Source organism: Sinohyriopsis cumingii, chromosome 14 (genome assembly GCF_028554795.1).
Source record: "Sinohyriopsis cumingii isolate HCF-2022 chromosome 14, ASM2855479v2, whole genome shotgun sequence".
Taxonomy (NCBI): domain Eukaryota; kingdom Metazoa; phylum Mollusca; class Bivalvia; order Unionida; family Unionidae; genus Sinohyriopsis; species Sinohyriopsis cumingii.
This window is the reverse complement of record NC_142974.1, coordinates 89,922,540-89,950,249: the sequence shown is the minus strand read 5'-3', so window position 1 is coordinate 89,950,249 and position 27,710 is coordinate 89,922,540. Positions and strand designations below refer to the sequence as shown.

Sequence of the window (27,710 nt, the reverse complement as noted above, 5' to 3'; positions counted from 1 at the left end):
TTATTGTTTCTGGTGAGGATCTTGATTAAGGTGTTGCGGAGTTTGTGTCATTGATTTAGTCATATCTCTGCAAATTTGTATGTAAAAACACATGTTGTCTTTTTCTAAACCAGTCTGTCTCCTGTTACAAGCAATGAAAAGGAGCACTAGTAGCATGTTGCTGAAAGAAAATGTACAGGATCTAAAAGCCCAGTGTCGAAAAAGGACCAACATTGAGTTGACAGCTAAGTACATTTCCTAATCCTATGGTGTGTGAGAGGCTTTAAAGGTCGAGTACTTGTTGAATTTAGTTCTACTGCTACTCAGCCTGGCTAAATACTGTACATACCCATCTAAGACTGCTTCACAAATTTTAGCAGGAGTATATCTCCTGCTTAATACTGTACATACCCATCTAAGACTGCTTCACAAATTTTAGCAGGAGTATATCTCCTGCTTAATACTGTACATACCCATCTAAGACTGCTTCACAAATTTTAGCAGGAGTATATCTCCTGCTTAATACCGTACATACCCATCTAAGACTGCTTCACAAATGTTAGCAGGAGTATATCGCCTGCTTAATACCGTACATACCCATCTAAGACTGCTTCACAAACTTTAACAGGATTACATCGCTGTTCTCTATGTCTGCATTGGTAATTGTGGACAACTTATACAACTCTGATAACTTGTGCTGATAAACAACAAGCAGATTAAATAGAATTTAGAAATGTGTATTGAAACTAGTAAAATATTATTTTTGTAGAAATAAATATTATTAAAGGAATTTGCATAGGTATTGAATTAGTATATTTATCAACAGTTGAACACATTAATTCATAAAAAGTACTTTATTTCCATTATATTCCAAACGTATAGTGTGTATCAAAAGTACTTATTTACATTTACATTCCAAATACTGTGTACATCAGAAAGTGATATTCCAAAGACATGAATCACATGAAGGGACGCAGCTTGTAAAAGCCATACAATTCATGTTTTGACCTAGTATTCTGTTAAGGGTAAGGTATAGGTTTTCAAAAAGCGTCCTAAACATTAAAATACATAAAAAGTACAATTTAAAAGCTTTGCTTTCGAATTACTTTAACATTACATATGAATCTTTCGTTCTTAAAAGCAAATGACATGTAAAAATATATTGCAAGGTCTCCTTTCTGTATTGAACAGTTTGGACACTTGAGAGAATTTACAAAACAAATGATTATTTACAAATCACTTTTCCTGGACAAGTAGCTGTGGATAAAATTTGTGTTTATTTTGTCAGTGTGGAAATATTTTTCTTATGTCACAAGTCTGTTGAATCGTTCTTTTGCCTTACATTCTAATACATATCTTCTTACATTCTAATTTTTTGTTGAAGATTTTTTTAACAATGGAATTTGTACATTTCCAGCCATGAACATACAAAACTTCCATCTGACCTTGTGGTTAGAGCGTCCGCCTCTGATACGGTAAGTCGTGCTGAGTCATACCAAATACTTATAAAATGGTGCTAACAGTTGCCTCGCTTGGCATTCAGCATTAAGAGGTTATTGTTATGACTGGTTAAAATTCGAAACACACACATGCACACACACACACACACACACACACACACAACTTCCTTCAATTAAAAATTAATGGAACCCAATTTGGTTATGAAGTGGTGGAGAAATCATGGTTCTAAAACCAGTGTTATTTATATTTGATTTAGTTTTAATGTTTGTTTGTTAGTATTAAATATATTTTATTCCATTAAATGCTATTGTAATGTAATTTTATTTACTGGATTTGATATTTTCCAGAAATTTAATTTCCAGAAATACAGTTCAGTTTTTCGTAAACACAAATACTAGAACTTTGTATCTAATGCTGACCTCGTTCCTGATCTTGATTTATGAGTTGAAGTAAACAACTTGTTTTAAAAATTTGTATTCTTTCTTAGAGTAGTTTCATAAGTGAAATCGAGGCCGTACTTAAAGTACGTGACAAACAACATGTAGCAATTATTTCAAGTTGTAGTTTTACCGGAAGATTTACCCTCATCCGGGCATCTGTTTTGCACAGTAGCCAGATTTAATATTGTTGTATTTAGAAATAATTTTATTCTTGCCTTAACACTTGAGACGTCAAAACGTTTTGTTTTTTTTTGTTTTCTCTGACCATTTTAATTTTTTATTTTTCTTCAAATTATTTGGATTCTAAGAGATTATTTTCCATGGAAATACTTGTGCTCTAAATTAATTCTTGGACAAAGACAGTTATCGAAATTTACAGAGTTCAAACACTGGAATGTTATTTTCTGTGATTCAACAAAGAACTGTTGACACATCATACTTCATCACCTTCCATTTTGTATTTCATCGGGATTCGAACTCATTTTCATTAGAACATTTTATTACTAATACTTCTACTTTTTTATTCTTGGATTATTGCTGGTATTGATTCATAAAACCGTAAGTTCTTTTTCTCATTGTTAGCTCGTTTTTCTAGGGAATTAAATTATTTGTTAAATTTTACAAAGCTTGTTGTCTTCACTTTATTCTTGTTACTGTTTAAAAGAGAGCCTAAACACGTAATACCAATCATGCAGCTTCTGCTGTTTGTTCGTCAACACTTGCATGCATCATCAGCATATATATATAGGCTTACATCATCAGCATATATCTATAGGCTTACATCATCAGCATATATGTATAGGCTTACATCATCAGCATATATCTATAGGCTTACATCATCAGCATATATCTATAGGCTTACATCATCAGCATATATCTATAGGCTTACATCATCAGCATATATGTATAGATTTACATCATGAACATATATGTGCAGTTCCTGTTTTCCCATACAAATGTAGTAACCTTTTCTTATTCTACCTAAGGCTTAATTATTTAAACAAAATACACTACAAGAAACAAAGTAAATGAATGTATGCCGTATTCCAAACTAAACACACAAGCGCAGATTCATCATTACACAACAACAACATTATTAATGCGCACATAACTCCGCCCAGATAAATTGGAACTTAGTCGCGCGCTAGACATCAGTTTCGAAAGAAAATGGCGTTTTTGTCTACTTAAAATTGAAATTTGGAGTCATATTGTGAATGAATGCGCATTGCAACAAGCTTTCCATTTGATCTGGAATTAATAGATTTTTGTATTTTTGTCGAAATTTTGTGATTATGGACTCGATTTATATGCGATTTATATGTGACAATTCCATATGAAATACATTGGATTGAAGAAGCGAGGGAGGAGCGTGTTGACATCTGCAAATATGTTTCTGTTTCTTTTCATAATGTGGGAAAAATATGAAGTCTTTCAAATGCAATTGTCAAAAAGACGCTATGGCATTTAATGCTTATTTCATTTTGAGTGCAGTAAGGAGGATGTAATTGCACTTATATTCGAAATTACAGTACAATTTCGAAATGTGTAATCAAGATTGAGAACCTATTACATTGCTCATGGGGCCCCGAGTGGCCGAGTGGTCTAAAGCGCTCTTCGTTACGGATCACTGCCGTCTCACCTCTGTCTGCGGCGGTTCGAGTCTAAGATTCAGCCAATGTGGGCATGTGAGAAAGCTTGTCAGTAGCTTCTCGTGGGTCGGTGGTTCTTTCCAGGGTTTTCCGGGTTCTTCCTCCACCATTAATACTGGCCGCCATGTATAGCCTATCGTGCTGAAAAATGGCGTTAAACCCCACAACAACAACAACAACAACTACATTGCTCATGTAATTCGGATTTGCAGAACTAAGAAAGTACATTTTGAGGAAATTCAGGGTGTAAAAGTGCAAGTAATTTTCTTCATTCTTATTACCAGCTAAAGAAGACAGTTTTTGCCTTGTCACTTGTATGTTATTTGTAAGGACCTTTTTCTGGCGTCTACTGTATAGCTAGCCTAAATCTGAAAAATTGTATCAGAAAGGTTAACGCGGTATGTGCAAAATCAGCTGGTATGTGACAGTCTACGAAACATTTGCTTTACTTCATTCAGAAACAAATTTAATCAACCAAAACGTAAAGCACCTACTACGCGAGTGTACATGATTTTTTACAAATTAAAAGTGATGGCGTCTGCGTCCATTGTTTGTTTACAATAGAAAGTAGTTCCTTTATGCGCGTGAATGCAATATGAAGGAGTGCAATATCGTAAAATACTGAACGATTATGACAATGTAAAGTTAACTGACAAAAAAAGAATCAGCATATAATAAACATATATTTGATTTTTATCACATACAAATACACATACTTGCAATTTAAATGCAGTTATGACTATGGGCAACTGTGTATTTACGGAATCAATGAAAGTAGTAATAGAGGGTCTATTACTACTAATGAACTTTGCATATTCCTGCCTGGTGTGTCCGCTACAATTATTTAGATTTTAACCTTTTGCATCTAATCACAATCTTTTTTGCAAAATTAATAAGCTAGTTCTTTTATTTATTGAACTTTTATTTTCATTCATATTGATTATATAGATATAGAACACTTATGATTTATATGCAAAAGAAAATAGAACAATGCAAACAAAGCCAAACGAAAAGTAATTCATACATTTAAATGTATTTACAACTGATCAAAGTCATTATTATGATTTAATTAACAACCGTCCACACAATTGTTTCTATCCTCCATTTCTATCTTATCATTTTAATATTCAATAATCTGTTTTTAGAACTTCATTAATAGATTTTATAAAATAGGAAAGAAACAAGAAAACAAAGAAATAAAGCATTAAATAGTTTACAATAGATGTGTTTCTCCTATTAAACCAAGAAGTGTACCGCATATTCTCGACTGGCTATTGCAACTTTGTATCATTGGTATTGGAACATTGTATTAAAATCTCATGGAACGTGTGGAGTCCCAAGTTCTTGTAAATTCCTTGATGCAGGTTCAGTTATTGTTTTGTTTCCCTCCACAGAATTCCACATATTTTGTGATTTATAAGAGAGAAAGAGAGAGAGAGAGAGATGGGGGGGGGGAGAAGCAGAGAGGATTTCGATGCAATTGTGTACCGTGATTATTTAATTTAGTGAACACGGGGGTTATTAATATTTGTCTCGTTATTTCTTACGTCACTAATGATTATTCGGCGGAAATTTATCACTGATCAAGAGTATAGCTTCTATAGCCTAATGTTGAACAATATTCACACATCGGTATTAATGCACCATGGGTGGATAACAATTTAATATTTATAGGTTACTGCATTTGTATGGGAAAATATGAACGAGTTTTGGGATGGAATACTGCACGACCTTGGGAGTGCAGTATATCCTTCCGACAAAACGAGTTCATATTTTCCCATACAAATGCAGTAACCTTTTTATTATATGCTCATTTTTTTATTCTACCTAAGGTTTAATTATATAAACAAAATACACAAGACACAACGTAAATGAATGTATGCTGTATTCCAAACTAAATACACAAACGCAGATTTTCATTATACAATGACATCATTATTAATGCGCACATAAATCCGCCCAGATAAATTTGAACTTAGTCACGTGGTCGACATTACTTTCGAAAGAAAATGGCGTGTCTAGTTAAAATTGAAATTTGCAGTCATATTGTGAATGAATGCGCATTGCAACAACTTTTCCATTAAATCTGGAATGAATATATTTTGGTATTTTGTTTCGATTCGACGAAAGTTTGTGATTTTGGACTGGATTCATCTGTGCAAATTGTACATGAAATACATCGGATTGAAGTGGCGCGGGAGAAGCGTGTTGAATTCTGCAAATGTGTTTCTGTTTCTGTCATTGAATATTTGAAATCATAAAGTCTTTCAATTGCAATTATCAAAAAGACGCTTATCATCGAAATTACAGCACAGTTGCGACATGTGTAATCCAGATTGAAAACCTATGACATGGCTCATGTAATTCCGATTTGCAGAATTAAGAAAATACATTTTGAGGAAATTCAGGATGTAAAACTGTAAGTATATTTTATTTAGCCATTCTTATCACCAGCTAAAGAAGAGAGTATATGACGTGTCACTTGTATGTTATTTGTAAGGACATTATCTTGCGTCTGTTATATAATGTAGCTAGCCTAAATCTGTAACATTGTATCAACGCAGCTGGTATGTGGCAGTCCACGAAACATCTGTTTTAGTTCATTCAGAAACAAATTTATACAACCACAACGTAAAGAGCCTCTTACGCAAGTGTACATGATTTGTGTACAAATCAAAAGTGCTGGCGTCTGCGTCCATTGTTTGTTTACAATAGAAAGAAGTTCCTTTATGCACGTGAATGCTATATGGGTATTGTCGCGCGCGTTCAGTATCGGGGAATACTGAACGATTCTGACAAATGTAAAGTTAACGGTGAAAAAAATGAGCATATCATAAACTGGTATATCAAATTGCTTTATGCTATATTATTGTTAATGTATATTTATATTTGTATATTTGATACAATTTAGCTGCATATGGGCTCCACTTACAAAATATCGTAAGGCGCAGAGCATGTGAAGCTGCGGTATCATTGACATGGACCGAATGGTGATAAGAAACGTTCGAAATCCATACCAAAATAGAATTGTATGCTATCTAAATCATCCACATAGTATAAGAAAGTCTTTCCTTTTAGACCCATTTCTCAGCCTAGACTACAGACCAGGCCCTAGAATGTGCGGGGCCCAAGGGAAGCATGCGGGGCCCAAGGCAGCAAGAGATGAGCGCGGGATCGCGGGGCCCCAAGCAAAAAATTACATTGCGGGGTTGATTTCCTGAAAGCGCGGGTCCCAAGACGTTTGCCTCGTTCGCCTTGCCCTAGGGCCGGCCTGCCAGATTAGTGAATTGTGATTTGAGGGCATACTCGGGTATTCGAGGGAAAACTCTGCTCTCGTGCTACAGTTTCATAATGTTACCTTCGCCCTGGGCGCACCACATGGAAGGAATGTATTCTCTGGATCCTATTACGGCAGCACAATATGTAACAAGAAGTCATCTACCAGTTTACAGAGCAGTGGTTAAAACGCCTACTGCAAAATTTTTGGGGTGAGGTGTACAAATAAATTTAATAATATAACACATGCTACTATTGCACAGATTCCCTCACCGAACCACATCTCCATGTTTGCTCTGTTCTGTAGTCTTGGACGAAGTCAAAAGAAGGATGGTATTCCATATGCTTGGTACGGCTTCGGAGTCAGGGTGGGATCATGTTATTTACAGTTCTGGGCCTCAAATTACTAATTGTAACAGGGAATTCTTACTTGGACTGGGAAAAGAAGAGTAATGCGATGGTAGCAGTTATTAGATAATTTTAAAATTAGTTTAACGCGTAAAACTAATGATTTCAAATTGAATCAAAATTGGATCAGATATATGGCTTCCGTATGACAAGCTCAGACAATTAGATGCAAAAGATCACTTCACTAATATTCGCAGATCTCGCCCATTATCGACACCATCTGAGATCTTATTAATGTAACGATAGATTCCAGTTGATGAAAATAGAACCAAAAATATGACCTCCAGAATGACAACAAAGTTAGGGAATCAGGTGCAAAATCACCTCATTAATTTGTATCCATAAAAATAGCAGGTGTGAGACCGAGAGAAAGAATAATTGATGATAACAGAGTGCGTATGCAAACTCTTTATTTAGCCATCTACAGCAGTCCGTGTACCAGCTTTCATAAACAGTTCTTCATAACCTATTTTACGATTTATTTTTAGTGCACTCTAAATATGCAGGACCTGTGTATCAAGAGATAAAAGTGACCTACAGTGTATAACCTAGTGTATGTACAGGCTTATGATAATAAACTATTTAATTTATAAAGATCACATGGTGCTTATTACTCTTGCATACGTTTATTAATTCAAACTCAAACAATGATGCTACAATTATAAATGCATTCCGTTTCCTAATTACAAAGGTCTTCATGTCAATAACTCTGATTTTTTTGCCAACTGGATACACTATTATAAGATTAAATATTGATTACTATCTGAATAAGCGAATACTCCAATAATCATAAATCGGAAATGTTGTGTGTCAGCATATGATCCAAGATCCCTTCTTCACAACGGATACACTTGAAGGCATGATCAGGCCGTGGCTGTCTCGAGGGAGCGGACGTAGTCTATCCTGGACTGCATATCATCGGCGGGTCGGTTGTACGGGGTCCATACAGGCTCACCCACAAACAGTCGCAAAGCATGTATGTAATCCTGTAATTACGTGTAAGGACGATAATGTATAATTTGCATGCACAATAAGCAGCTTGTGGGTAAGATCATGATAGCAGTATAATAAACCAAGAGTGCGCATTATAATATCTCGTCTGCTGATAGGTCACCATGTCTATAACAACCATCTTGTGACTTGGAAGAAACGTCAACAACAACATCAAAAGTGACACTGATACCACCGTCACCAAAGGAAATATAATACCATTTTTTACTCGATGATTACTCTTATGTTACGTGTTTAGGCTCGAATAAACAGTAACACAAGAAAGAGTGAAAACAACAAGCTTTGAAAAATATAATAATTTATTTCCCTGGAAAATTCTGTAAAAATGAAAAATACGAACTTACAGTTTTAAGAATCAAATCCAAAATTAATCCAAGAATAATCCTTGAATACAATTTTTGAAGTCCTAATAACAAAATTTTCTAATAATTTCAAGTTCGAGTCCCGACAAAGAATCCAAGATGGAAGACGATTACGTATGCTGTAATCTGTAGTTTTGAAGTCTACAGTTCCTTGTAGAAGCAAGAAATATCACTCTGGTTTTAGAAATCTGAATAAATTTTTATAACAGCTGTCTTTGCTTAAGAATTACACATAAGCACATGTATTTTCCAGGATTTTTAAAAATCCTTTCGAGTCTAATTAATTTGAAATAACTCCAAACAGCACAACATACAACTTCCAGTGTAAAAGCCCAACTGAACATATCTCCAAAACGGGTTATATCGTATTCTAAAACGTAAAAAGAGGTCAGGTGATCATGTTCCACAACCTCGTCGTAATTATTTACTTGTTAAACATCACGTATACCAAGTGTGGCCCTGACGAAAACCAATCATTTTACTCTAAGAAATAAAAATGTTTAAATTTTAAATCAGTAGTCCTATCATGACCGCGACAACAACCAATCATTTTAAAATAAAAACATAACTTATTTACGTGGTTGCTACTAATTTTGAATCAAGGTCAGGATATAGGTCAACACCTGGTGTTTACAAAACGAACATTCAAGGTCAAACTATTTTCTGAAAACGGTATCATCTCTAATTAATATATTTACATTACAATAGCATGTAACAAAAAATAAAAAAATTAAAAACTGACAAACAAAAAATTAAATTCAAATAAATATATATTAGATCAGATATAATGAAATCAAATATGCATAACATTAGCAAGCCAAACAATAATGTCGGTTACAAAATAAATTTTATTAACTTTATCTTGTAAAACAAATTATTTTTTAAAATGTACCAAATCATAAACTGTAGTAACATTGCCGTAAAATATTAGCACACCGAAGTGTTATTACATATACTGAATTTAAAAATTAAATATGAAGAGTCACGCAAAGAGAGAAACCAAAACAAAACCTTATGAGCAAATACAGTACGTGTTCTAAACTGACATTTATTCTTTTTATTTACAGTTCAGTTTCAATTTACTCATACCAGAGATTCTTTTGAAAAGAGCTGTGTACAGCTAGAGTTTTCACTTAATCATTCCTACTTGTTGTCAATAATAACATATTGCAACAGGTCACTTATCATCAAGACTTTGTGAAAACGAAACCAAAGCTCAAACTCAAAAGTGAGTTTTATATTCAGAGTCCATCAAAGTTATTGCCAGAAACCAAAGTTTTAATAAAGCTATACAATTCTAAAATTGTAGCATTACAGAATATTCAAAGAAACAAATGTTTATGATTGCGCTAAAGTTTGAGTTTCATACTGAACTTTCTTGATGACTGGGATGGATCTCAGCTTTGTGTGTCACGTCTTACAATCTAGTCATCCAGCTTCGTCATCCAGTCTATGACGTTCAGTTCTGTCGTCCATTCTATAACATACAGTTCTGTCATCCAGTGTATAACAAACAGTTCCTTCATCCAGTGTATAACATACAGTTCCTTCATCCAGTCTATCGCAGACAGTTCCGTCATCCAGTCTATGGCATACAGTCCCGTCATCCAGTCTATGGCACACTGCTGAACAGCATATTGATATACTTTGAGGACTGCTCAGACACTAGAAATATTACAGCATAATGATTCCTAGTCCGATAAATCAAACCCTCAAATATATGTTGATCCCGATAGACGGTATGTGGGTTTGAGGTCACCTGTTTACAATAATGTGCCATTTTGCTGAAATGCACATCTTTCCGAAACACATCTGCGTACAGTTTAGACACTTATCGGTATTTGGTCACAACCATATCTAGCGCGAAATTAAAAAATTTACTTTTATGCCGACCGTAGCTCAACAGCCGCGAGAAATACAGGTAAGTGTATAAAATGTACACCGATGTGTGCAGAAAAAATTGGCTGCAAACATTGTGTAGGTTTTAATGAATAGATGATATCATCCACTAAACCGCCAGTCAATATCATATAAGTGTGGGGCCGATTTATCGGCCGAACTGAAGCCTTACATTCTTGTCCAGTGTGAACCTGTGATAGATTCCCGCCGGAAGTACGATCAAGTCTCCTTTTGTCACCTCTATCCGGATCCATTTATCGTTGGAGTCGCGGACGTCAAAATAACCACTACCGTCGAGAATAAACCGAATCTCCTCATCCGTGTGCAGGTGCTCCTCATAGAATGTCTTTATCTGCAGGAATATATATATATATATATATATATATATATATATATATATATATATATATATATATATATATATATATATGATTCAGAGACAGATTGACAAACGGTATAAAGCATTCAAAGGAGCAAAAACAAGCATCACACAAAACGACTACATATGTAAAGTCATCTAGTGTGGATGCGATCATCGTTACCTTTTCATTTTTGATAAGATAATGGATGTCACACAAATTGTGTTCATAAGTTAGTAACAATAACATTTTTATTTTCATTGAAGTTTAAGAGATAGTACCAAAAGAGCGTCCGAATTCAGTGGCTTTTTTGTGTGCAATTATATGTGAATAATTACATATTGGTCTTTCACTACGCATCGAGTTTCTACATGAAAGAGGTAGCACCCTCATCTTAAATGCCAAGAAAACTAATCTTACGAATACCTCACGAGTCTCTCAATAGCTAAATAGGTCAATTTAAATAAGAAGATTCCATGTCATTTAACACAAAGTAAAGTCAAGATTCCCAGAGTGAATTCAGCTACAGACACGAGATTCCGTTTTGTCGTATGACTCATCGTTGTCGCCGCAGCATAGTTTAATACGTTTTGCTTGAACATCCTATTAAAATGGCAACAACTTTATTATAAACTCCCAATCGTGATCATCAAAGCTAATGAATGCCTTAAAATTACTTGATGTAGACATTCGAGATGTATCGCGTTCAAAATGACAGAGCAAGGTCATGAACATTATAACATGGCTTACATGTTGACTTGTCTAGTGCAGTGTCAATCTCTGTGTGTGTGTGTGTGTGTGTGTGTGTGTGTGTGTGTGTGATTTAAGTTTTTGAACATAGCTTTAACAATTTTTCAGCATATCGCTACGATGCCTGCAGCGTGACAGTTTATAGTGACGTCTAGCACTGGGGCTTCATGCCGCAGACATGTATCATTATGTCCCACCCAGTCACATTATCCTGACACCAGGCCGATTAGTCCTAACACTAACCTTTTAATGCTGAGCGGCAAGCGAGGCAGCTGTTAGTACCATTTTTATAAGTCTTTGGTATGACTCGTCCGGGGATCGAACCCACGACCTGGAGAAGTGAAATCACATTTTAGATTTCATCATTTGAACATGAGAAGTACAAATCACAGGTCTGATTTATTAAACGGTATAACTCTATTAAGTAAGACCAGGCGTGGGGAACTTCCTCCAGGACGCAGACCGGATAAATGATTTTTAAGCCAAGCCTGGTGATAAAATTTGATGGATAAAAATAGGTCGCTGGGGTGTCGTATTTTGACCAGGATTAAACACACACACCAACTATCTATCTATCTATCTATCTATCTATCTATCTATCTATCTATATATATATATATATATATATATATATATATATATATATATATATATATATATATATATATATGAAATTGTGTACACCTATATATCCTTTAGAACACTGATATTTGCGTTTCGAATTTACATGGTCATGACATTTGAAAACCTTTACAAACGCACTCTTTAACTGCAGAATCATCGTACCCTTGTCAAACCATTCGAGCAATCCCTCGAAAGAGGCCCCTTTGCTATCAGTTATGATTCACCATTTATTCACTAATGGTCCCATAAATACACATATCTGGCCTTCAGTTTTGTATGCTACCCTCATTGGCTGCGATATATGTAGGTAATTTTCTTCAGAGTGAAGTTTTACTTATAAGTAATGAATAGTTTGAAAGCTCCTTTCCTTACATGCAATGAATAGACTGACTTCTCTCTTCCTTACATGCAATGAATAGATTGACCTCTCTCTTCCTTACATGCAATGAATAGACTGACTTCTCTCTTCCTTACATGCAGTGAATAGATTCATATCTCTCTTCCTTACAAGCAATTAATATATTGACATCTCTCTTCAGCTGGAGCTTGTAATCAACGTGGAGATGTAAAATATATCGTCATCTAATACGTGATCACTGTTTGGATTGAATGATTTACTCATCAGAACTTGGTTTGCTTCTGTTTAAAACGATTTCATCCAATCTTCGAGTTGACAATTGTCTTTAACAGTCAGTCGATCAAAGACAAAGAGTGTTTGCCACACAATGACTGATTGCTAAAGCTTATCGTTTTTATTTTATTTTGCTATACTCGACAGCAATTTGTGGAATTCGGGTGAAGAACCTTCAAAACAAATGCACTTCACACGATGACCATATCAAGTGTGTTTCTATCGCGGTCGTATGTTATATCCAGTAATGTAAGTATTGGTTATGCCAGGCGTTCTACCTAGCAATGTAAGTATTGATTATACCAGGCGTTCTGCCTAGCAATGTAAGTACTGATTATGCTAGGCGTTCTACCTAGCAATGCAAGTATTGATCATGCCATGCGTTCTACCTTGCAGTGTACGTATTGATTATGCCATGCGTTCTGCCTAACAATGTAAATATTAACACTGCCATTGTATAGGACTGTGTGTATGTTCTGTTCTTTAAGGCATGTTTTTTTTTTTGCCTCAGTCCCGTTGGTGCCGCAACGGGGATTCATCACTAATAGCCGCTTACCATATATCGGTAACCTCAAAGCTGTTATTTATTTGATTTCCTCACTAAATCCGTCCATCTATAATGAGAGGATTAAAGACCCCTTTATTGGATGATTGCTTAAAGCAAGCGAAAAGCAGGAGTTAGCGACTATTTCTACCTGTAAAAGTATGATATCATGACGCTTTTCCCAAGCTTTGACCTCGCTGCTCATGTGGATTTTGTTTTCGACATATACCGGGATCTCATAATTATCATATGTCTAATAAACATTAATGCACACAACAACAAGGCAATCAATATCTACTACCCTCGCTGATTTCGTCTTGCTCCGAGTTAGAGTAAGTAATTGTAAGAACCCGTGTAAGAAGAATTGCAGAATTACAACAATTCTAAAAGTGACATTTTCACACAATCTTCTGAAATTTGTTTGATAATAAACTGGTTATCAGTTTATGGAAGTGTTGCATAGCAAAACTTCTGCATGACGTATATGTAAAAGATCAATAGCCGTGTACTTATCATCGATCTTGTCTCACCAAGCCGTGTACTTATCATCGATCTTGTCTCACCAAGCCGTGTACTATCATCGATCTTATCTCACCAAACCGTTAATACACGGTAGTAACCTCCACTCTCCAAAACATCATCTTTTTATTCCACGATCTCGCTCTTCAATTTCATGCTGTATCGGGTCTAAAATTATGGAATACTATTCCTAATGAAATTAGCAATTTGATTTCTTTCTGTAAACTCATGTCCTAATATAATGGATACCTTTCTGCTTAGCACTAATGATATCCAGACTTGAATTCCAGTTTTATTACATACACATTTGTTATCTTCCATATTGTTTTAAAATAATTATAACATTTTCTATCGATTTACGTCATTTTTATTCACTTTTAAAGTAGGGTCACTAATTATATGTGTGTGTGTGTGCAGTTTGTATACATTTGAATGAGGATCATACCACTTGGGAGATTAGTATTTGTGCTAAATATGTTATCGTCTTAAAATAATAATAATACTAATAATAATTATTATTATTATGATTATTGATCACCTTACTTTGTATAAAGCAAGTTTTCATTCATTCATTCATTCATTCATTCATTCATTCATTCTTCAGCATCAAATGTCGACAAAGGGTAATCTGTCTTAATTTTAATCTGTTAAAGCAATCATTTAAAGTTTAGATGTCATAAACTGTCTTATAAGCCTGCATGCATGATTAGACACAAGGAATGGCAGTTTGAAGAAACAACACTTAATTTATCTATTAATAACTAGCAATCAGTCACTTTATAATCCAAGGGTCGCAGGTTCAATAACTGCCCAGGCCAGCCTATTTCGGCTGCCTAAGTGTACCAGTGGGGAAAAGCACCTTGATCCGATGTCCTCGCCATGCCAATAACGCGTTTCAAGTACCGATAGAACTTTCAAAAATGCTTGTCAGTGAATCAGTTTTCATTAGACTATTGTACGAGTCAAAGAACTTTTACACCATGGATAACTAACTTATTAGATCACGCTCTTGTAGGAGACTTAGCTAATATTGCATATTACTGATTCAGTCATATTTGTATTAATTAGTGCTGTTGACATATAACTATTCATTTTGCAATAAAATATAAAGTTGATATAATAATGGGCATGTAGATCGTTGTTGTTTTATTAGTTTTTTACGAACGAAGGCTTTTCATTTTATAATGGACAGTGTTTCATACAGTACTTTATCCAAGGCTACTTGAAGAAGAAAAAAACTTTTCTACGGTTCACCCCCCCCCCCCATTATTTACGTAAGTAAAATGACCTCACGATGCTTTAAAATAATAGCAATCTGATAAGGCTCTTTGAACCTACTTTATGCTGTCATCGTTGCTAATGTACTACCACCGGGGAAAGGGATCTCAACTCTTTGATTCTTCAGCGACATAAGAACCAATTACCCAATTTGTTTAATGTACCATAATGCATACATAATTCGATGATTCATATTCCAGTTACCTTCTGTTCATAGTTAGGAAGTTTTTCTGGACAGCACGTGATATTGTCCTCGTACGTGTAGCCTCTTTCCTCCCTGATCTTCTGTAATTTCCCATCTGTTTCGTAGTTGTCAGCGTCAAGCTGAAGCAGAGTGCGTTAATATTATATAAAAACAAAATTGTATATATGGCGTGATAGATACAAATATTAACTGTGAATGTGTGATCATTCATTAATATTTATAAATTTTCTTTCTTATCTTCGCTGTCGCCTTGAATCCACTGTTCCAAAAGAAACTCGCAGCTCAAGCAAGACAGTCACGACGTGAAATGATTGATAATGAACTGTTACTTTTATACAATATCCGAATGCAAACTACCAGTCATATTTCAGTAAACTTATTAAAATAATTCCTGCTGTTTACCTTGAGGAAGAGGATGCAGCTTCATTGACCTCAATAAGGCATATGGCAGCGTTCACCGTGAAAGTCTATGTAACATAATGAATACCATCCAAGACAGTCAAACACATTGGGAAGTTTTACAAGCACTTCAAATGCAGCGGTAAAGTCTGGTCTTAGGCATCCTTTTTCATTGTTTTTCGTCACCATTGACTGCACAATGCGTCAAACAGCATCTGACCATGCCAGAGGGATTCAGTGGACACTCTTCTCACTCCTTTAAGATCTGGATTTTGCTGATGCTCTGGCTGACATTTCAACGAGGTACTCTGATCTCCAAGTGAAATCTGACAGCCTCAGTAAGTACGCTAAGAAGACTGTCCTGCATACTAACGCAAAGAAAACCCAAGTGATGTGCATACATGTTACAGCTACTACTCCAATTACCACAGACGGAGATGCATTTGAGTTTGAAGAGGACTTCACCTACCTGGAAAGGCTAATTAACTATGACAAGAGGACTTCATCTACCTGGAAAGGCTAATTAACTATGACAAGAGGACTTCACCTACCGGGAAAGGCTAATTAACTATGACAAGTGTGTCAAAAAGGACATCAAGGCCAGGTTAAATAAAACCAGAGTGCTTTCAGCAGACTCCGCCCTATATGTAAATCAAAACAATATAGCCTCATTACAAAGATGAGACTTTACAACAGCAACATAAAGTCGGTACTTTTATATTGTTCCGAGTATTGGAGAGTAGTGAAGACAGATATGAGCAGAGTAAATTCATTTGACAATAGCCACCTCTATAAAATCTGCAACATTTATTAGCCGAAATAGATCTCCAATATGAACTCATATGAAAAGATGGGATATAACAATATTTCCCTGAAGGTAGAGATGAGCGGGATAAAATGGCTCGGATACGTAACGAGGATGCCCGAAGAACGGATACCTAAGGTGTAGCCGTCAGATGGGCACAATATGGTAAACGCAAAAACAGATGTCCAAAGATAACACAACGAAGGACATGATGACCGATCTGGAAGAGATGGGGCTTTCCTGGGGCGAGGCAATAGCCATTGCTCAAGACCGACCTAAATTGTGGACAATACTTGCAGCCTTATGTCCCAAACGGGACTAAGATGACTATCTAACTAACCTTGTCTATGCGTATCTCCTCCGTTAAAGTCTGAAACACGGACACTATGCATATTGCTTCTTCATGCCAATCATATAATTTAATGATTTATAATCCAGGGTATTTGCATTTTGCCTCATAAATTTGCCATCAACAAACGGGGGAAGTTAATTTTTCATAACAGCGTAACTGTCTTTGAGGCATGTCAAGAGTCAAGTCTTTAAAGCTAGCGTATCTAAAATGCATTTTGAGTATAAAAAATAATCAGTGATGATGGACTGAATTAGATATTAGCAACAGTATGTATATCTATATTGTGATTTTACTTTTGGTGTATGACTGTAGAGTGCAATGAGCTATAAATAGATGTTTGAAAATCTTAATTGCAGTCTAAATAATGAACATGTTTACAAATTTGGCGCAATTTCCTACTGGATGATTAGGTTAGGTGTGTTCTGTTGCGACACGAGATATTGTGAAACATGTCACTTGGGAGGTAGTACGAAACAGAGTAGGAAAACATTGCCATGTAGAGCCATAGGGTGTATATAAGGGTGAAGAGTTGAATGCATTACTATTTTCTATGATCTTATTTTAATATCAGTCTGCAGATGTGTTTAACGTTGTGTTTAGATTTAATTTGACAGGAAACGTTTAAATCAATTATCGGAATTAGAAAGTGCTAATTGCCTCTGACTAAAGAAGCATTTAGGGAGTACTGTGATTTATTGAAAGGAGTTTTGGACAAAGCCATACTGTTACATCAAGAGACTGTTGAAACTTCAACATATTAAAGGATATTGGTATACCAGTACATTCAGGATCTGGAATTAATTCGGAACACGTTTTTGGGTGACTTGTTATATAATTTTATTTATGATTATTTTGGTTTTAATTCACAGTCACACAAGTTCCTATTAAAGTTTGATTCTATAACTCAGAGATTTAAGTTATTTGTTAAAGGTTACAAAACTCGTTGGTTTTGCTTCTTTCTGTTCCATGGTTTAGGACAATAGAAGTGTAACAGCGTGTACACTAAATGTCTATTTGATGCATTTGTTGTCAGGTAAAACTTTATTGGTGTACATCAGAAACACAACAATATTTTGGTTTGCTTGGGCTACGCGTTCTTTAAGTTATTTTGCCTAAAATACACTTCAGCAACAAGACTGTGTTTAGGTAAACTAGATCAGTATTTGACAAGCTGTTGTTGTTGTTGGGTTTACCGCCATTTTCCAGCACAGGATAGGCTGTACATGGTGGCCAGTATTATTGGTGGAGGAAGAACCCTGGTACACCCGATCATTCAGTCTGCAGCGAATAAAGCAGCAAGAAGCACGTATGATTAAATGGAGCTAGCGACGGATTTAATCCCAGCGCAAGCATTGAATGCACTCAAGGGCATCGGCCTTGAAATTTCATCTGGTTGGAGCCTAAGGGCAAAAGCTAATCGAACCACATTGCTCTTAATATGGGAAAACAACATACAAGATAAGAATGGGCCCCAAGAGTCGAAAATATGGAAAAACAAGGAAACAGAGGAAGCATATTATGCCGACCCAGTTACCCCGGACATCTAATCTGAACAAAGGAAACAATAATCTCCAGCAGTCAATTGAGCCAGCTGTATCAATTATTGATATATCTACAACGGGGGCCGGACTCAAGACTACGACTTCCCAGGCGTGACCAGACCACGATCTGGAAACAACACAACAACAGCAGCAACAACACACAACATTCGCCAGCGTTGTTGCTAGCCCTCCAAAAAGTAGGTCTCCTCCGAGATTCACGACATCCACTCCAACTACACCCGCAAGGATCCAGCAGGTCAACACTGAACAAGTATTTAGTGATATTCAGTTGCTATTAAATACAACACCAATAGCACGGACTTCCAAAGCAAAAACACCAGCAAGGAAAACCGGTGAAGAAAAATAAGGGGCAACAAAAGGGAAAACAATCCAGACTGAGGAAGATAGTGATCTTGACATCATGAGACTATACACACTAGGTTTACATGAAGCCGCTGTAGACCAACATCAAGCTGAAGAATTTATACAGGCTGTCTCAACTGTGGCACGGAGATCTCTCAGAATTAAGAAACCACAAGATTGGCACCACGGTAGGGATACTCTCTACCACCACTACAACGAGGCTTACACGCAACACCCGATGTCGACCCTGCTTGATACCGCCGATTTTCTTGCTCAACATCACGGGATAGAAGCATCCCCAATTCGGCGGTTTGAGGAACACCGGACGGCTGAAAAGTTATGCGATGAAGAAACCAGCCGGCAAACATTTAAACCTGCTGGAAAATAACAGCCCTTCTAAAGGTTACCAAAATTGCCTCTTATTTAAGGGAACCATTTTGGCTTGGTCTCCCAATTCGACAAAACCGTGATACTGATTTGATCCTTTCGATCGCCTGCTTGAAAATTAAAACTTTTTGACCTAATAGTGACTCAGCTTTTTATATGTCACTTAGACATTTAGCAGATTGAAACTGTTAGGGCAATTCATAAATAACACTGGTCAACAGTGAAATCATTACTGACTTGAAAAGGCCCTAATCTGTAGTATTTTGGTGTGCCGAACACGAATATAACCGTGAAAAATTTGTATTGGCTCTCGTTTTGAAGATATTCATATACCTCATTTTCTATGTTTCACTGTGTCAATTTCTCCAGTAGGACTGCAGCAACATCCGGAATAATGATGTAACATTGCATAATACCATCATGCTCACATCATCCACAGTTGATTGCATCATTTTCTGATGCAATGCAATACTAATGCCATGCGGCTGCTGAAGTAAGTTGACGTCAGCAGTGTACTATACATGTGTAGGCCTATTATACTAATGCCAGGCGGCTGCTGAAGCTGACGTAAGCAGTGTACTATATAAAGCCCAATCAGATAGGTTCAGCATTTAAAATATTTTAGACGTTGTGCGAGACAGTTCAAGCTACTGTTACATAAAACTTATTATTTTATCCATTTACGTACAATAAAGAACAGTAATGCCTCGAAAGTGTGTTAATACCGCGGACAATTTTTGCTATATTTGTGGGGAAGTGACATTTGCCAACCAGAAGAAAAGTATCAATTCTCAAGTGAAGAAGGCATATCATCTTTACTTCGGATGCAAGGTTGGTGACCAAGACAAGCCTTGGGCTCCGCATATATGCTGTGCTACATGTACAACACAGCTTTCACAGTGGTTGAATTGCAAAAGGTCATCAATGCCGTTTGCAGTCCCAATGGTGTGGAGAGAGCCAAGCAACCACCTAAATGACTGTTACTTCTGCTTGGTTCCTCCTCTTTCCGGCGGAATAACGAAGCGAAAGAAGTCGAGAATAGTCTACCCAAACATTCCGTCTGCATTGAGACCAGTTCCACATGGTGAGGGACTTCCTATTCCAGAACCTCCAGCAGAATATTCTCTTGATTCATCTGACGAAGACAAAGGTGAGTCGACCTGTTCTTCTCCTGGTCCATCAGCATGCAGTGATCCAGATTTTCACTGTGGTGCATCATCAACCCCACACAGAATAACACAGGAAGAACTAAATGACCTGATTCGTGATTTGGACTTATCAAAGAACAAGGCAGAATTGCTAGGATCAAGACTCCAACAATGGAATCTTCTAGAAGAAGATGTCACAATTACTGCATATCGAAAGCGCCACCAGCAATTGGAGCCTTTCTTCAGAAAGGAAAGTAATCTGATATTCTGTTCCGATATTGAGGGCCTCATGAATGCTTTAAAAATCACTCATGACCCACAAGAATGGAGACTATTTGTGGACTCTTCGAAACTGAGTCTCAAGGCTGTGCTTTTGCACAATGGAAACATTCTTCCATCTATTCCAGTAGCGTATGCTGTCCACATGAAAGAGACATACGATAACTTAAGGCAGCTACTGAATTCCATTGAGTATGACAAGTACAGCTGGCACCTCTGTGGTGATTTGAAGGTAGTTGCCCTTTTAATGGGACTGCAGCAAGGATATACAAAATACATGTGTTTCTTATGCGAGTGGGATAGCCGAGCAAGGGAAATGCACTACATGAGGAAGGAATGGACTCACAGGCAGAATGTAGCCATTGGAGAGAAGAATATCCAACACCCAGCTCTGGTTGAGGCTCAGAAAATCTTGCTACCACCCCTTCACATCAAACTAGGTTTGATGAAGAACTTCGTGAAAGCCATTGACCGGACTTTGCCAGCATTCCGATACCTGCATGAAAAATTCCCTCGACTCAGCGAAGCAAAGATTAAAGAGGGAGTTTTTGTGGGTCCTCAGATTCGAGAGCTTTTCAAAGATGACCGGTTCAACAACTTGCTGGAAGGTGACGCGAAACAAGCATGGAATGCTTTTCGCCTAGTTTCTACAAACTTCCTCGGAAATGTTAGGGCAGAAAACTATAAGGAACTAGTAGAAGACATGTTGATGAAGTATAAGAAACTTGGCTGCAATATGTCTCTAAAGATTCACTTCCTTCATTCCCATTTGGATTTCTTTCCTAGCAACTGTGGTATTGTTAGTGATGAACACGGCGAACGTTTTCATCAAGATATCGCAACAATGGAACAAAGATACCAGGGAAAATGGTCCACTACAATGCTGGCTGACTACTGCTGGACACTCCTCAGAGATGCTCCCGAACAGCTGTACAAGAGACAGGCGAAGAAATCTAAGATGTAGTCAATGACTTGATTTTTTATAGGTAGGCTATTACAGTTGACCTTTTACTATTGGAATGCATTTCGTTATGTAAACATTAATTTCTTGCAGATTACAAAAAAACTAGAGCCAATTTTGCAATTTGACTGTCATATTCGTGTTCAGCACATAAAAATTGATAAGAATTGACTAATTTTATTTCAGTAACATGACTTTTGTAAAAATTTGTTGTCCAGTGATAACTAGACTAGAATTTGATTAAGTACGGGCTGGTGTTCAGTGACGTTCTTGTGGATAGCCTTCTTGCCGGACCGTTTTCCTCCCTTCCAATACCGGACATTCGTACACAAGAGCGGAGATGTGAAACGATTTTCACCCGCTAATAAATAGGTGTCCCGATGTGACGTCATAGTCGCCGACCAATCGCGACTAGCGTTACATACTGCATTAGTTGACATACCACTGATTGGCAAACAAGAATTTCCTTAAAAACATGAGTGTGTGGGTCCAGTCCCACTCATGTAAGCCATCCATTCAGACCATTAGGGTTCAACTTGGACACACGGTTGAGGCTAATTAACAGTGCAGTTTGTGCAGATAAATGCATGGGGGATGAGGCTCTAATTCCTTCCCCCAGGATAAATTATCAGGCTACTGTGCAGCCATAAACCCGTGGTACATTTACAACAGTACGAAAACCACGTTAATCCAACCAACTAACTGGAAAACCTCGGAAAGAACCGCTAGCCCACGAGAAGATACTGGCAAGCTTTTTCACATACCCACATTGGCCGAATCCGTGACTTGAGTCCACGTAGACAGAGGTGAGACAGCAGTAATCCGTAACGGTGAGCGCTTTAGACCACTCGGTCACTCGGGGACTTCTTTTGATAAGTAAACTAGGGCTACAAAGCAGGACAGAAGATAAAGCCAGTTTGTGCAAAGCACAATTTACATGCACATGACTCAAGTAGAGCATCTTATTACCTACATTAAAACATGCCCTCTTTCTAATTTACTGAACAATATTTTAGGTTATTTTTTTATGACAAAGTGTAATAATATCGAACCAGAATTTATTCCCCAAAAGCACACGGATGGATAGACTTAAGTAATACAATCTGATTTGTGATCAAAATAAAGAGCCAAAATGTTCTTGCCAAATTGCAATTATTGAATAAACTCAGTTTCCTGTATAACGCGCTACAGAACATACTTATATTTTCCTTTCTATTAAAATACTATGTAATTACTTTTCTAGGTGTAAGTTTGTAGAGATGTACAGTAGCATGCCATATTTTACCTGGCGTACTTTTAAATGTACATTTAACATGTAAGGAAGACGACACTCGAAAATAGGATTTCTAGAAATAAAATTGTTGAAACATATACCAGAGAATGAATACCACTTTGTTTTACAAAATCTATCTTGTAAAAGATATAAATAATTATTTAATAAAAAGACTATACAAAAAATTGGTATTATTCATTATTTGTTACACAACGAATGTGTGTTTGTGGTTTAGATTTTTAACGCAGCTTTATCGATTTTTCAGTCATATCGCTACGATGTCTGCAGTGTGGCAATTTATGACTGTAATAGTGCAATGAGCTATAAATAGTTATACAGGTCATTTAAGAAAGCTTTACAGTTCCAGTCTTCTTATTTCCACCTAATCTTATCAGGTATGCGTTTCTTCGGGAGAACGAGTACTCAGTTTACCCGAAGGATTTCTGGGAAGGTCTATTCTGCGAGTGAATTGTTTCATTTCGTGCTAGTTAAATTTTTAGTTAGTGCCTGGCTTTTTAATTTTGTTTTAGTTTTTTTTTTCCTGTGCATTGCTCTGTCCCTAAATCATATTAGCGGCCTCACCAGAGCACATTTGGTTATTATCATGTCCTTTTTTTGGGGTAAAATCTGTGTGCATTGTAAGAATTAAACAAATGTATACAACGACGAAGAACTGTCTATACCGGACAATGTTGCCAATGATGGGAAGTTCCCTTTTTATTTTGTTACGTGTTTAGACTCGAATAAACAGTAAAACAGAAAGAGTGAAAACAACAAGCTTTTTAAAATTAAACAAATAATTTATTTTCCTGGAAAAATTCTGTAAAAATGAAAAAAGGAGAAGAACTTACGGTATCAAGAATCAAATCCAAAAATAATCTAAGAATCATCCAAGTCCTAGTAATAAAATTCAAATAATTTCAAGTTCGAATCCTATGGAAAATTCAAGATGGATGACGATGACATATGCTGTAGTCAGTACTGTGTTTATCTACAGTTCCTTGAAGAAATACAAATAATGGCACTCCGGTGTTGGAAATCCAAATTAAATTTGTATGCAATGTCTTTCCAAAATGTCTGTGTTAGCACTCCTCAAAATATTTCCAAAGAAAAAAGAATTAATCCTTTTGAAATCCAACTGATCTGAAGAAAATTATAGCTCAAATCCAGCTACAACAAATTAACTCGACAACATTGTGAAAAGCCCTGAACTGAGAGATCTCTCTCTAAAACAAAGGTTATATTGTCATATAAGACGCAGTTTCGAAATCACCCATGTTGTGAAATCAGAAGGGGTCACGTGATCATGTTTATATCACGCACACAGAATATGGCCTTGATTAGACCAATAATTTTCACCTAAAATAAAAAAAATTAATAAAAGTTGTTTACACCTCAAACCATGTAGGCCCATCATGACCTTGGAAACAACCAATCATTTTAAAATAAAATAGAACTTTGTTTACTAAGTTTGAATCAAGGTCAGCATCCAGGCCAACACCTGGTGTTTATGAGAAGAATGATTCAGGTCAACCAATTCTGTGGAAAAAATATCATCTCTAGTGAATAAATTTACATTGTAATAGCATATAATAGAATTTAAAAAAATTAAAACTGACACACAATTAAATTTAAAATAAACATGAATTAAATGAGATATACGTAACAATTTAGCGAAGAATAATGAACGAAAAACTTGGCCCTTTTTACACTAATGCTACTTTTCGGGTTAACTATTCACCGGTCCGTAATGTAAAATAATTATAGGTTACTGCATTTGTATGGGAAAATATGAACGAGTTTTGGGATGGAATACTGCACGACCTTGGGAGTGTAATATATCCTTCCGACAAAACGAGTTCATATTTTCCCATACAAATGCAGTAACCTTTTTATTATAAGCTCATTTTTTATTCTACCTAAGGTTTAATTATATAAACAAAATACACTACAAGAAACAACGTAAATGAATGAATGCCGTATTCCAAACTAAATACACAAGCCCAGATTTGTCATTACACAATAACATCATTATTAATGCGCACATAACTCCGCCCAGATAAATCTGAACTTAGTCGCACGCTCGACATAACTTTCGAAAGAAAATGGCGTGTCTAGTTAAAATTGAAATTTGCAGTCATATTGTGAATGAATGCGCATTGCAACAACTTTTCCATTTGATCTGGAATGAATATATTTTGGTATTTGTTTCGATTCGACGAAAGTTTATGAATTTGGACTGGATTCATCTGTGCAAATTGTACATGAAATACATCGGATTGAAGTGGCGCGGGTGAAGCGTGTTGACATCTGCAAATGTGTTTGTTTCTGTCATTGAATGTTTGAAATCATAATGTGGGAAAAATATCAAGTCTTTCAATTGCAATTATCAAAAAGACGCTATGGAATTTAATGCTTATTTCATTTTGAGTGCAGTGAGGAGGATGCAGTTGCACTTATCATCGAAATTACAGCACAGTTTCGACATGTGTAATCCAGATTGAAAACCTATGACATGGCTCATGTAATTCGGATTTGCAGAATTAAGAAAATACATTTTGAGGAAATTTAGGATGTAAAACTGTAAGTATATTTTATTTTGCCATTCTTATCACCAGCTAAAGAAGAGAGTATATGACGTGTCACTTGTATGTTATTTGTAAAGACATTATCTTGCGTCTGTTATATAATGTAGCTAGCCTAAATCCGCAACATTGTATCAACGCAGCTGGTATGTGGCAGTCCACGAAACATCTGTTTTAGTTCATTCAGAAACAAATTTATACAGCCACAAAGTAAAGAGCCTCTTACGCAAGTGTACATGATTTGTGTACAAATCAAAAGTGCTGGCGTCTGCGTCCATTGTTTGTTTACAATAGAAAGTAGTTCCTTTATGCACGTGAATGCTATATGTGCATTGTTGCGCGCGTTCAGTATCGGGGAATACTGAACGATTCTGACAATGTAAAGTTAAAAATGAAAAATGAGCATATAATAAATTCCTTTAATAGATGTTCTAGCTGTCTTAGAACACAAGACGTTTTTTATTCTCTAGTCATATGCAAATTTCTGGGTTCATTTAAAATCGCACGGTGTCATACAAAGCAAAGTTAAGACCTTTTTGCATATTCAAGTGACAGTGTCCAAAAATGAAAGTCGAAAAATAACCTATGCACCAATTAAAAGCATATTGAGTCTATCTTCGTAAAAAGCTATCCCATTAATGTGACTGTCACTCTTTGAGTTGATGTGTGATTTAAAGGGAACGGGTGGGCACTTTTCCAACAAGGATATTTATCACTTGTCTATTTTGTTTGCAGTATAAATGGGTAAATAAAGTTATGACTGTTTTATAGTAGGTAATGGGTACGTAAAGTTATATGACTAATTATAGTAGGTAATGGGTACGTTAAGTTATATGACTAATTATAGTATGTGATGGGTACGTGAAGTTATATGAATAATTATAGTCGTATTGGGTACGCAAAGTTACATGACTAATTATAGTAGGTAACTAACAATATTAGGTAATGGGTACGTATAGTTACATGACTAATTATAGTAGGTTACGAATTATAGTAGGTAATTGGTACGTAAAGTTACATGACTAATTATAGTAGGTAATTGTTACGTAAAGTTACATGACTAATTATAGTAGGTAATGGTTACGTAAAGTTACATGACTAATTATAGTAGGTAATGGGTACGTAAAGTTACATGACTAATTATAGCAGGTAATGGGTACGTAAAGTTATATGACTAATTATAGTAGGTAATGGGTACATAGAATTATATGACTGTGTCAGAACCTAGTGAAAGCTGATAAGAAATCAACACAGGTGGCTGGTGCGTGCTGAACGTTGGAAAAAAAAAAAAAAAAAAAACAATGGCCGAAAGAGAACAATCATACCGAGTGACGAAGGTTCTCAGATCAATACTATGAATGGCTATGAGACTGGATCCTGACAACTTTACTCGGTTTATATTATTTCCAACATTAACCTTGCTTTAGCCACTTTTGGAGTAGAAAATTGCGTTTCTAACTCAACATTGCATTGAACTTCGGTGCTTATACGCTATAATCGAAAACAAAAATAATCGAAAGATGTGATCATTCTCACCTTCCAGTAAAGGACCCCTATTTTCTCCAGGCCTTTTAGGTCCACGAACTGTGGGGTATCGGTCATGTGGGGAAGTCGCTGGTCACTCTCCTTGTCGTCATCCATATACCAGGCCCTCACCATGGCGAATAAGTACAATAGCACACGTTACTTGATGAAAGTTTTACCCGAAGTGGGAAAAACTGTTCGACATTTTAGACTTGTACCACTCATTATCCTTGTTTTTGCAGCAAATCTAGGTCAGAATACAGTACACGTCGAGTTCGTTAGATTCCGTAATGCCCTACATTTGTACTGATAATGAAATCGATCAGATAAATATTCAGTATATCATCATTTTATATGTCAAACACTTGAACTTAGTACACAATAAATTACATCAATTTCTCTTATACGCAGTTAGTTTAAGCCACATATTCATTGGATAAAAGATGGTAACCGTTCATTAACTTCTAATTTAACGTCGTTGTATCACTCTAAGGCACTGTATCGAATCGGTTACTGGTTAAGTTTCCACATTTACCACATGGAGATGTCTATATATAGATATGAAGGCAATCTTGTAAGATTTATTGGTCTAAGGGAAGTAACGCGATTTTCAACTGTTGGTAATTGTAGTACCAGTCACACGGGTCATAAAAGGGCATTTACTGATATAAGTTTTAAAAATAATTTTATTTTAAAAA

At 36.2% G+C, this 27,710-nt stretch overlaps 1 protein-coding gene and 1 long non-coding RNA gene across 2 annotated transcripts; one reads left to right on the top strand and one right to left on the bottom strand.

Moving 5' to 3' along the window:
* The first annotated feature begins 1,387 nt into the window (after positions 1-1,387).
* On the top strand, positions 1,388-7,807 carry LOC149784345 (uncharacterized). The gene is made up of 2 exons (XR_016413848.1): positions 1,388-1,454; positions 6,608-7,807. It is a non-coding gene; the product is annotated as an uncharacterized LOC149784345 (long non-coding RNA).
* LOC149784344 (acireductone dioxygenase-like) lies at positions 7,607-27,473 on the bottom strand. Its single transcript, XM_089932392.1, has 4 exons — positions 27,025-27,473; positions 15,395-15,514; positions 10,658-10,837; positions 7,607-8,199 (listed from the first exon to the last, which is right to left on the bottom strand). The coding sequence occupies exons 1-4, from the start codon at positions 27,145-27,147 to the stop codon at positions 8,077-8,079; spliced, it is 546 nt and encodes a 181-aa protein (XP_089788518.1). The 5' UTR covers positions 27,148-27,473; the 3' UTR covers positions 7,607-8,076.
* Positions 27,474-27,710: the final 237 nt, after the last annotated feature.